Here is a 12,425-nt window from a genome sequence, read left to right on the forward strand (position 1 = left end):
ATGCCGCGGAGCGGCTGGGCCCGTGAGCCATGGCCGCTGAGCCTGAGCGTCCGGAGCCTGTGCTCCGCAACGGGAGAGGCCACAACAGTGAGAGGCCCACGTAACGCAAAAAAAAAAAAAAAAAAAAAAAAAAAAGACAAATAGTGTTATTACAAATACATTTGGACCTGTGGGCGCCCTGCAAGGATCTTGAGGACCTCCTGGAGTCCCCGGACCACACTCGGAACCATTGATTTAGAGAACTATCATGAACCGAGGGAAGGATGGCACTTTGATACATTCGAAAAGTACTTACTGAATGCCTACTCTGTGCTCGCGTGGGTTCAAAGGGAACTCTGTCCTCAAGGTACTCACAGCAGAGCGAGAGAAGAAAGGTTAAGGACCGCTTTGGTTCACTTTTGAGCTGAGACTTAAGTGACAAAGGACGGGCCGGGTAGAGATCTGGAGAACCAGAGTTCCAGACAGAGAAAGGGGGCGCCCTCCAAAGGCGCTGAGCCCTGCCTGGCTGGAGAGCAACCAGAAGGCGAGAGGACGGCATGAGGTGGGCTGGGCCGGAGGAGGCGGAGCCAGACGAGGAATTTCGAGTTTTAAGTCTACATTTCTCTCTTTCTTTTTTCAGACCGCACCACGCGGCTTGCGGGATCTTAGCTGGCCCACCAGGGATGGAACCAAGGCCACCAGTAGTGGAAGCGCGGAGTCCTAACCAGTGAACCGCCTGGGAAGTCCCTAAGGCTAAATTTCCCGACAGTGTAGGGAGAGGAATGGAAGGGGGTGGGCGGGGAGGAACGGCTTAAGGAGGCGAGTCTGGAGGTGCGAAAGGTCACTCAGAAGTCAAGCACCCGCTCCAGCGCGGGGGCCAGTTCGGCTTCTCTGAGGCACGAAAACCTGCGTGGAGCCTCAAATCCGCTTAACTACACCACAGGGCCGGGAAAGCGCGCACACTACCTCGAGGAACTTTGGGTCTCGGCGCCCGCCGTAGACGTCGTGCCAGAGGCGGCCCGTTGTCTTGGAGCCGACGAGACGCTGTTAGGCCTCCCCCGCCGCGGTCACCATGTCGGTGCTGGATGCGCTTTGGGAGGACCGGGATGTCCGCTTCGACGTGTCCTCGCAGTGAGTCGCCAAGATTCCGCAGTGGCCGGGAGCCTGTAGAGGGCACCGCGGTGCGATTTCCCGACCCGCGGGCGGAGCCTAAGATCCTCGCGAGGGTGGGAGGAGGTTGGCGCCTGCTGTCCTCACCTCAGGAGACCCCAGACTGTCCGGGGCCCAGCGGCCCTCCCCAGGCGCCACAGCTGGAGCACGTCTAGATTGTACGCAGTTTCAGTCCCTTACGATCCCCGGTCCCGTCTTGACCCGGGGGATCTGTCGGAAGCTGAGCCCAAACACGGCAGGGACCACCTTGGGCTTGGGCGTCCAGTACACCCCAGTGAGCTTCCGGTGCCAGTTTTGTATGGTGGAAGGAACGTGGAGCAGGGACTCTGGAAACGAGGGTTCGGAAACTAGGTCTAGAATAAGGACACACATTGTGGGCCCTTAGAAAAAGGACTTCACCGTTCTAAAGCTTGAGTGTCCAAGGGAAATGAGAGTAAGCATTCTTCAAAATCCCTGACCATGCAGACTTTATTTCCGTGGTAAGCTTCGTTTCTAGTTATTCATCTAAATCACCAATAGGAAGAAGGAACCCTCTTTTGGAGCCTCTCAAAGAGAGAGGCTGTTTTTGGAAATTTTCATGTTTTAAAGAGAATAGTTAGAAACCTCCTGCCGGCAGTCCAGGAAAAAAGTGCCCATTGGGATAGTAAGTGTTGGAAAACAGTAAAGCTAAGGTTCTTGGGTTGATGATTTGGAGCTTCTTAGCCAATTCGCATGATTCTTTATTATGAACAGAACTTTCTTAGGTGGAAAAAATGAAATATTAATTTCCCAGGCTTAGCTGTCGCTAGATATATAATACTAACATGGTCTTGGATCCTTTAAGGCGTTGTGAGGGAAGGGAATTTATAAAGTTATAAGCAACGGTTACATATTGTACACATTCTTTGACTTTTCCTGTTATTCTTAGAGGGTTCTTAAGCAAAGATCCATTTCATGAACATTTTCAGTTTATTAAACATTTATCAGATGCTTACTACATACTGGTGACTGTGATGATAGCTAAAGATACAAAAATAATAGGAAATGACACCCTTCCCCCACCCCACCCCCATTCTACTGCAGGAGATAGATGTAGACAACTAACTATAAAAAATGTGGTAAATACCTTCATGGAAAAAATGAACAAAAAGCTGGAGGACCATAGAAACAGAAAAGTTCATTCTTCCTAGGGAAGGCCTCAAAGAAAAAATAATATTTGAATTGAGCCCTGATGAATGTTCAGGGCCTTGCTAGGGTATACAGGAGGAGAGTATTCCAGAAAAAAGAAAAGGAAGAAAAGAAAAAAAAAAATTAGATGCAGTCTTAGAGGTATAAATCTCATTGGCTAAAAGCAGGGTCTGGCAGGTAGAGAAAGGAGGTGCAAATAGAAAGGTAGATTAACTAGATTGTGAAATATTCAGTTGAGGATTTTGGACTTCATCTTCTAGGTAGTGGGGTGATATGGCTTTTCAACAGTGAAGTGTATGATCATGTCTGTATTTCCAGTAGGTAATTGAGTTGGCTTTATTGAGAATGTGTTAGAAGGCTCTACCACATATTCTGCTAGGTTTTTCTTTTCTTTTGGCACTCTAGATTGCATTCTATCAGTCAGCAACCTATTCTTCATTCTTTATTCCCTTTTGTCTCCTTTATCTGATTGTTTACCAAGTCCTAATGTTGCTTTGCTTTAATCTGTTTCTTCCATAACTGCATGACTCCTTTGCTTTACTCAGAAACCTCTGGGGCTTCTCCACTGTCCACAGGATAAAACCCATATCTATCTGACTGACATTCTAGGTTATCTATAATCTGGTTCCTTCTTACCTATCCTACTATATTTTTCACTACCTCTCAACATGTACCTTCTTCCCCAGCCAGGCCAGTCTTCCCACATTCTCTTATCATTTCTTATTTCTGGTCTTTAATCATAGATTCTCCTCTCTCTCTTTTATTTCTCCAAATCCTACCTCTCCTTTAGTTCTGACTTCTCTCCATGTCCCTGGTCACTCCAGGCCCCACTTGATCTCCAGGTTCTTTAAGTTCTTGAAAACCTTATTTTCAAATGCCTGAGCATTTGGTACTGTATTATTTATACTTTTGTCTGTTTTACATGCATATGCCTTTTCTCTCCCTCACTAGATGGTAAGCGGGTGTAGTTGTAGCTAAAAAATTAAAGCCTTTATATTTATTTTAGACAAATGAAAACAAGACCTGGAGAAGTCCTTATTGATTGTTTAGATTCAACTGAAGACACCAAAGGAAATAATGGAGATAGAGGTGAGTATATTTCTAATGTATTTTATATTTCTGGTTTAAATTACAAATGTTAAGTTATATTAGCTGGAGAATAAGATATGAAACAGCATTATATGTCAATTATGGTTCCTGATACCCCACCCCATACCATTGTAATAAGTCCTTCTGTAAATAAACCCCAGTTATCCTAATTTAAGTGAGCCATCTCTTTTCTGTTTGACTCTGACTGATAGATGCAGGTCTAGTCCTCTGTGATCTTATGGGAACTTTACACTCTAGCCATGCTGGGTGACTTACTATTGGTCAAACATACCATGTAATGTTCCACAGTTTGTCTTGAGAACACCTTCCTTTGTTTTTAGGACCTCCTATCCCATCTCACTCCAGCATTCACACAGGCTTAGTTTCTCTGATTTTAGATATTCTAGGGGTTTTTTCAGGGAGGAAGGAGTATGACATGGCTATAGATTACTCATCAAAAGAATTCCATGGTTATAATTTGCTGAAGAAATGTGTTAAACAAAGTTAAGAAAGTTATCTTAGTTCAAGATATTAGTTCAAGATATTTCAGAACTATCCTCATAGGTTAATTGTATTACAAATTTCTAAGACACATAGTTTACCATGCACAGATATACTTGACTTTTTTTTTTTCTTGGAGCATCTATAGGGACTACTATTTCATAGGACATACTTTGAGAAATGAAGTTTATCTAACTTGGTACATATTTCAGTGTAAGAACATCAGTTTGGGCTAAGAATGAAAAGCATAAGCCTTAAACAGATTTCAGCCTAGCTATAACTTCATATGAGGAAAAAGTTTGCTCACAGCAAAAAAAACTGGGTATATGAGTATATGGCTCATTTAAATGAGAATTGCTAAGAGACTGCTCAAATGGCAGGGATTCATATATATATGAGAGTTCTTTGAGAAGTGTGATTTCACTAAATGGCTTAATAATTATACTGTCCTATACTCGTACTCAGTTGGATGCATATAACCTACTGGGACCCCCAGAACAGCTTCTATTGAGGAAAAAAAAAAACAGTACAAAGTTTTCTCCTCTGTCAGTTGAGTCAAACCAAGGTATTGGCAGTGAATACCTGTATTTTTTCTGTAACTATCAGATTTTGTTTCTCTGAGATTCTGAATCACACATTGTATACCTTACCTAGAATGGATATGCACAATAAGTATTTTCAATTAATAAATGTATGAAAAACATCTGTGGGTGTTGCTGTTGGTACTGGGCCAGAAGTTTCATGTCCATCTCATTCTATACTGCAAAAATGTGTCCTTATTTAAGGTAACTTATTTTTCTGTTTGTTTACTTTTAGGTAGACTCTTAGTAACAAATTTAAGAATTATCTGGCACTCTTTGGCATTACCCAGAGTCAATCTTTGTAAGTATCTTTGTTGGCATGAAAGAAAAAAAATAATTTGTCAAGTAAACTTGCACAGTGGCTCTTGACGCCAAAAGAAGCTATACTATGAAATATGTGAAAAACTTTAATTGATGAAAACGTAAGAAATCCTAGACTAACCACAGACTGCCTCATAATGCAAAAGGAATGTCTGTCCATTTTGTCTCTTGGACATATACAAGATTAGTGCTTTTACACTGAACGATTTTTGGTTTCGTTTTTTACTTTACTTTGAAACTTGCTATAACCTGTTTCAAGTAATAACAAAGAAGGGAGATTAAATTCTAATAAAAGTACAACCTTTCATTGTGTTAAATTTTGTTTCATTTGTTTTTTAAAGGTATTGTAGATTTTCCAGCTAGACTTCTTCTCTTGATGTTGTGGTGCTAAGATGTTTAGTAAATTATACTGTATAGGTTTTAGAGAAGCAAACCTCCTTTTTCCCCATGTTGAGAATATTTTTGTTCAAAAGAGGCAGAATTAACTTTCTACTCCTTTTAATTATTTAACTTAAATTTGTAGATATTTCATAAAAAATTTTTAATTGTATTTTTATATATATTTAATTTTTTAAACTTAAAAGTTCTGTACATATAGTTTTTTCCCTCAATTTATTGTATCATGTTCTTTAAATTCTTTGCTTTTAAATTTTAGCTATTGGTTACAACTGCATATTGAATATTACAACAAGGACTGCTAATTCTGTAAGTCTGAAAAATCTTATTGAAATATATATAGTGAAGAAACAGTAGATATTTGAGGTTGACATTTGTTTTCACTATAAATGAGAAATTGCTCTTAAAATCTGAAGTTTTAAATAAATTTGTCTTTACAGAAATTACGAGGCCAAACTGAAGCTCTTTATATACTAACAAAATGTAACAGTACTCGTTTTGAGTTTATATTTACAAATTTGGTTCCTGGAAGTCCTAGACTTTTTACTTCTGTGATTGCAGTACACAGGTATGGTAATACTTTATAGATTATTGAATATTTTTAAGGTAATTCTATTATATAAAGGTTTAGAGGGTAAAATTTCAACATGTGGTGCTGTCTTCCTCCAAGCTCTATTGCAAACATCCTGAAGATACATAGAACATGTTGCATTACCATTTAATAAACACTTTGAAGGTATTTATAAAACACATAAAACTGCTGAAGAGTCTATTAAATTAGCTACCAAGGTAGTTAAAAATGAAATAGAGAATTCGTTCAATGTAGATAACCAAGTTGAATAATTCAATTAAGGAATTAAGGTTATTTTTCTAACAATAGAAGGCATGATTGGGTAATTTCTCTAAAGAGAAATCTTTTGTTGTTTTGTGGTTGTTTTTGATTTTTTTGTTTTCTTAATTATTCTCTTTTTACTACCCCAGCTCTTTTTCTTTTTTTTTTTAACCAGCCCTAAGTGCTATGATTTTTTTAAAAGTTTGGCTAAGATGACAGGCCCAAAACAAAAAAAAACACACACACAAAAATTTATATACACAGATATATATAGTATGTATATATACCATTGTTTTTTGTTTTAATTTTTTTTGTGGTACGTGGGCCTCTCACTGTCGTGGCCTCTTCCGTTGCGGAGCACAGGCTCCGGACGCGCAGGCTCAGCGGCCATGGCTCACGGGCCCAGCCGCTCTGCGGCATGTGGGACCCTCCCGGACCGGGGCACGAACCCGTGTCCCCTGCATCGGCAGATGGACTCTCAACCACTGCGCCACCAGGGAAGCCCTATACCATTGTTTTAATTTGAATTTCTTTTACTACTGGTGATGTTGAAAGTTTTTATATTTGTTGGCTATGTATAGTTTTCTGTTGTAAATTTCTTAATTTTACTCCTATCTATCATGTATGTTGCAAATTTATTTCTTTCCTAGTTGTTATTTTATTTTTTAATTTTGTTGATGATTTTTTAATCTATATAATTGTTTGCTTTTCTTGGAGATATAACTCACATAACTTAAAATTTACCATTTTTAAGTTTACAGTTTGGTAGTGTTAGTAGATTCACCACTACTCAATTCCAGAATATTTCCATCACTCCAGAAAAGAAACCCCCATAGTAGTCACTTCCCATTCCCTCATCCCCATGGTCCCCTGACAACCACTGATTTACTTTCTGTCTCTGGATTTGCCTATTCTGAGCATTTCATATAAATGAAATCATACAATATAGTGGCATTTTATGTCTGACTTCTTTCACTTATGTAATGTTTTCAAGCATGCTACATGTTGTAGCATATATCAGTATGTCATTCCTTTTTATAGCTGAATAAGATTCCAGTGTATAGATTCATATTTTGTTTATCCACTCATCAGTCTGATAGACATTTGGGTTGTTTCCACTTCTTAGCTGTTAGGAATAATGCTGCTGTGAGCATTTGTATACAAGTTTTTGTGTGAAAACATATTTTTTTAAGCTCTCTTAGGCATATACCTAATTCTTATCTTTTTATTTCAGTTTACTTAGAGAAGTAATATGAAATGGAGTATGAAGAGAACAGGGAAGCTACTTTTCTTTAATAGTATAAAAATGTTATGTATTCCCTCCAAAACAATTTATAACATGAATAGTTTCCATTTTTTCCACTGGTTAAATATTGATGATTACCACCCTAAAGGAAATTAAGATTTATAGTCAAATGCTCAAATCCTACTCTTTCATAATTTATATACTAGAAGATTAATTAATGTAAAAATCAGAAGTTTAACAATACATATTATAATTTATATAAATGATTTGTAAAGTTATTCAGGCGAAGAAAACCCTTTAGTTTTATTAAAAGGGTAAATTAGCCTGTATTTTTGCAGAGTTAAAATTAGAATTAACCAAAAGTTAATCAGAGTTTTCTTCTATGTTTATTATTTATCAATAGGGAGACATGGAAAGAAAACAAAGTTATAGGGATTTTATTACATACATACACACACACAGATACATACACTGTCCTAGGGTACCTTTTGGAGTTGGTACAGATTCATTCTAATTTTCTATATAAAGGTAGATGTGAGCATAATGTTTTCAGGTTTCAGTGAGAAAAGTAATTGCAGTCTTATTTATATCAAAAGAATAATGGTGCCTTTAACTAAAACAGAGAAATGAAGGGAAGCTTTTTGATAGAAAAATTAATTTCCGTGTCTGTTTTTGCAAGCATTGTTCTTCAGCTTAAAGAAAAAAAATCTGCTTCCTCTCATTTGTGCCATACTATATATATTGACTTAAAAATTAGACATCTAGGGACTTCCCTCTTGGTGCAGTGGTTAAGAATCCGCCTGCCAATGCAGGGGACACAGGTTTGATCCCTGGTCTGGGAAGATCCCACATGTCACGGAGCAGCTAAGCCTGTGTGCTACAACTACTGAGCCTGCGCTCTAGGGCCCGTGAGCCACAGCTACTGAGCCACAGGCCATAACTACTGAAGCCCACATGCCTAGAGCCCGTGCTCTGCAACAAGAGAAGCCACCGCACTGAGAAGCACGTGCACCGCAACGAAGAGTAGCCCCCGCTCACCGCAACTAGAGAAAGCCCGTGCACAGCAACAAAGACCCAACACAGTCAAAAATAGATTAAATAAAATAAATTTTTTAAAAATTAGACATCTAAAATATAGGTACTGAGATAAAATGTGTGAATCCTACACTGAAATGACAAATACAGTACAAAAGACTATAATCACCAAAACTTATTGAGAAGAAAAAATTTTTAATGTACCTTAGTAACTATTTGAGTATATAGCTGTGTATTTTTGTAGATAAGTAAACATAATCTAAAAAAATCACATTTTCAGTTTGGATTAGTCTTTTGTTCTTTTTTATAGAGCATATGAAACTTCTAAAATGTATCGTGATTTTAAATTGAGAAGTGCGCTAATTCAAAATAAGCAACTAAGATTACTACCACGAGAACATGTATATGATAAAATCAATGGAGTATGGAATTTATCCAGTGATCAGGTACCATGCAAAGAACTAGTGAACCTTTTGGGGCAGTGCTTTCTTTGGTAATCATTTTTCCATTTATGATTGGGTTTGCATATTTATTTAACTGTTAAAATAAGCATTAGAGCTCTTAATTAACATAGCTTGTGATATACATAATATTCTGATTTTCATATTTGTATGGTTTTATGCTCTTTTTATCAGCATTTGTTATGTGTAGACTTAGAGCTGGAATGGGCCTTAAAGGTCACCTAGTCCAGTCTCTATTCACTTACAGATGAAAAACTCAGACCCTAAAGAATTAAGTGACCTCCACATCTATTCTGCCCCACAGCCACGCTCTTCCCCCATACCACACTACCCTCCACATCATGATAACTTAGGCTGATTGAGGAGAGTCATAGGGTGGACAGTCATGGAAGCCTTTTAATCCAGTCTTTAAGGAATTAAACATATAACTCATTTGGTGACTCCTACATCCATGATTGTAACTTTTCATTTCCTCTTGAAATTATGACCAGAGGAAACATATAAGCACCTAATAGTTGGAATAAGAAACAAATCAATTTCTAGAGAATAATTTGTCTCTTACTAAGAATAGTTTCCAGCCTTTGTGGGTGTTACAACCTAGATTCGACTGATAACCAGTGTGGCAAAGCTGTAGCATTTGATTGAAGAGCTCTTGCTAAACATGGAATCATAAGCTTAAATTGTAAATAAACTTTGCGCACTTGAAAAGTTCTAGTTTTAAACTATGATAAATATTCTATAGGATATAGACAGCTCCCCATCTAAATAACTACTCCTCATAATACTCAATTCTGGTATTTTATGCTGCTGTGAGAATCAGAATTATTCTCGTGTTTAGGAAATAAAGAGTAAGTATTCAGACATGATTGTTGATGCCTCTCTCATCACTCTCTTTTACAGGGAAATTTAGGAACCTTTTTTATTACCAATGTGAGAATCGTGTGGCATGCAAATATGAATGACAGTTTTAACGTCAGTATACCATATCTGCAAATTGTAAGTGCATGCACTTTGATGACCTTACTTTAATGTAGAATAAATAATTTCTGTTCAACAGTTAATAGGACTTTTGGGATTAGATGAGTTTTCTGTCTCCCTAGTGGCAACAGTTTAGCTGAGAGCATACTTTTTAAATGTTGATAATCAGAAAAGACCCAATTGTACTTCCATTCAAGGGAAACGGCACCATTATCAACTTGCTATTAAGAGAGAAATATACTGGATTCTAAAAATTTTAATAGTTATCATACAGATTAAGGTGGTTTTTCTTAGATTTTATTCAAAGGGCTTTTAGCTACTAAAGTTTTCCATAACCTTTCCAGGAAGCAAGTATATAGTGGTTCTTTGGCATGGCTTCAGCTCACTGACCCACACACTTCATGGCTGTCTTTCTACTTTCTGCTCAAACCCTTTCACAGCCAGAGCGAATTCATTAATTTTGTGAATGAACAGTTTTTATTGTATTCAGATACAGCATGTACTATAAGCTGGATTCATACTACAAGTTCAGTGAAAGGAATCAAGATGGTTTTTAGTCATAATGGTTTTAGCTTAAAGCTGTTAAAATTTAGAATAAGAACTAATTACACCTGAGACCAGTTTGTTGGGGGGGTAGGTGAAGGTGGTTCTTTTGACTCTGCTGCTGCTTTCATGGTAAGTATGTGATTCAGTGAAACAAGTAGTAAACTCCAATAATCTGAAGAATTTCATCTTATATATTTTTAAAAAACCCTACTTATTGGACCCTAGTGCAAATTAGATGGAACATAAGAATAGTTAATGAGAATCCTGTGAGGTTATCCTATGATAATCACCCTTATTATAGAATATAAGTAGTCTTAAGACTAAATAGTTTAATTAATAAATATTTATTGAGTATTAGATACAATGTATGTGATATCTGGAAAATGTTTTTTTTTGTTTTTTTTGTTTGTTTGTTTTGTTTTTGCTGTATGCGGGCCTCTCACTGTCGTGGCCTCTCCCGTTGCGGAGCACAGGCTCCGGACGCACAAGCTCAGTGGCCATGGCTCACGGGCCCAGCCGCTCCACGGCATGTGGGATCCTCCCGGACTGGGGCACGATCCCGTGTCCCCTGCATCGGCAGGCGGACTCTCAACCACTGTGCCACCAGGGAAGCCCCGAAAATGTCATTTTTTAAAGAGACCTCTTAACCTATGAGAAAGATGATTATTTGCAAAATATTCCCAAGTCTATCTTTTGCTAAATTGTTTGATTCCTGAGTTACTTTAAAATATTTGATCATTCATTTGCCAAATACTGAGCACCTACTCTATGCTCAGTGATGAAACTCATGAACCAGTACGCAGTTTCTGCCTTTAAGGAGCTTTCAGTCTGGTGGAGAAAAGCAACACATTAAACAGAAAATCATAGGATCTGATAGGAAAAAAATTATTTCTGGCCATCTAAAGAAATACGAGAATTTATAAGCATAGCTGGAAATATGTGACAGAGTCTACATAGGTATTTGATAAATTGATGTTTGTATTGTTCGTTGCCATTTTATATTGCATTTACATATCAACGTCTATTATGCTGAATAATTACTGAGTAGTAAACAACCTCGTGATTTCTGTTCTTCAAGTAGGATACTTTTCGTTATTTAAGAATACCGTTGCCAAATACGGATTCTGGAATGAATTCAGCCTGGCCCAAACAACTTGCAATCTGATATCATCACAATCTGTCACTGGGGCAGTCATGTTCTAACTTCAGCTCTGGGCCTCAGCCATTGTCCTGACTCCCTTCCTATAGACGTATATTTATATATGTATCTTCTTGCCAGTTTCTATCTTACTAGCCTGTGTCATCCACAGTTACCTGGTTAGATTACCTGTTCATAAGCAGGATGCCAGTGTTCTATGGTTCTTAACCAGGACTCTGCGTACTCCTGGCAGGGTGTGAAGTAGTCTAGATGGAAGCCCAGGTTTTCATAACAACTACCATTTAGGCTATCTGTCTGTCTCTCTCTTTCTCTCTTTTTCTCAACTTCCATTGCCCATCTGTCTGGAAGTATGATACACAGTCATCTACCACAGATTATTATCCTTCTTGGACTTTGGGTCTGCTGCTTATAATGTTAGATCCTCCATGGTTCTCTCTAACCCTGCCAGCAAGTACGTTTTGTTTCACTTTCTACAGGTCCTGCATGTCATTATGCTTCTACCCCTCTACCCTTCTCCCAGGCCACTGGTATCACTGCTCATCCACTAGCCAAGCTTCACCCTCATGTCACACTTACCAGTTGAGTTAATTATATTTGACCTATCCTAGCCTTCTTTGATGCCCAGTGATGAATGCCCATACTTTTTTTTTTCAATAAATGCAGTGGAGGTTCTTTCAGAATTTAGTCATTTATTGTGTAAAAAACAGAAGGCACATGCAACACTTTTTTTAACATCTTTATTGGAGTATAATTGCTTTACATTGTTGTGTTAGTTTCTGCTGTATAACAAAGTGAATCAGCTATACGTACACATATATCCCCATATCCCCTTCCTCTTGCGTCTCCCTCCCACCCTCCCTATCCCACCCCTCTAGGTGGTCACAGAGCACCGAGCTGATCTCCCTGTGCTATGCGGCTGCTTCCCACTAGCTATCTATTTTACATTTGGTAGTGTATATATGTC

General features: G+C 38.3%; 1 protein-coding gene and 1 long non-coding RNA gene across 9 annotated transcripts in view; one reads left to right on the plus strand and one right to left on the minus strand.

The window, feature by feature from the left end:
• Window positions 1–1,034, minus strand: part of LOC102977215 (uncharacterized) — a 5,426-nt gene extending 4,392 nt beyond the window's left edge. For 4 of the 5 annotated variants that reach the window (XR_008618655.1, XR_002891524.3, XR_008618657.1 and 1 more), the window contains exon 1: window positions 946–1,034. This is a non-coding gene — a long non-coding RNA (uncharacterized lncRNA). Of the gene's footprint in view, window positions 1–295; window positions 363–945 lie in introns of those variants that run through there. The other variant, XR_008618656.1, reaches the window with a different exon arrangement.
• BBS5 (Bardet-Biedl syndrome 5) overlaps window positions 1,023–12,425 on the plus strand; it is an 18,977-nt gene continuing 7,574 nt past the window's right edge. For 2 of the 4 annotated variants that reach the window (XM_007122276.3, XM_028478830.2), the window contains exons 1-7: window positions 1,023–1,110; window positions 3,323–3,405; window positions 4,723–4,788; window positions 5,464–5,513; window positions 5,645–5,772; window positions 8,628–8,763; window positions 9,679–9,774. In XM_007122276.3, the coding sequence (XP_007122338.2) occupies window positions 1,052–1,110; window positions 3,323–3,405; window positions 4,723–4,788; window positions 5,464–5,513; window positions 5,645–5,772; window positions 8,628–8,763; window positions 9,679–9,774 (618 nt within the window). In that variant the 5' untranslated portion in view covers window positions 1,023–1,051. Of the gene's footprint in view, window positions 1,161–1,217; window positions 1,629–3,322; window positions 3,406–4,722; window positions 4,789–5,463; window positions 5,514–5,644; window positions 5,773–8,627; window positions 8,764–9,678; window positions 9,775–12,425 lie in introns of those variants that run through there. The other 2 variants (XM_007122277.3, XM_007122278.4) reach the window with 2 other exon arrangements.

The sequence above is a fragment of the Physeter macrocephalus genome, chromosome 2, assembly GCF_002837175.3.
Source record: "Physeter macrocephalus isolate SW-GA chromosome 2, ASM283717v5, whole genome shotgun sequence".
NCBI lineage: Eukaryota > Metazoa > Chordata > Mammalia > Artiodactyla > Physeteridae > Physeter > Physeter macrocephalus.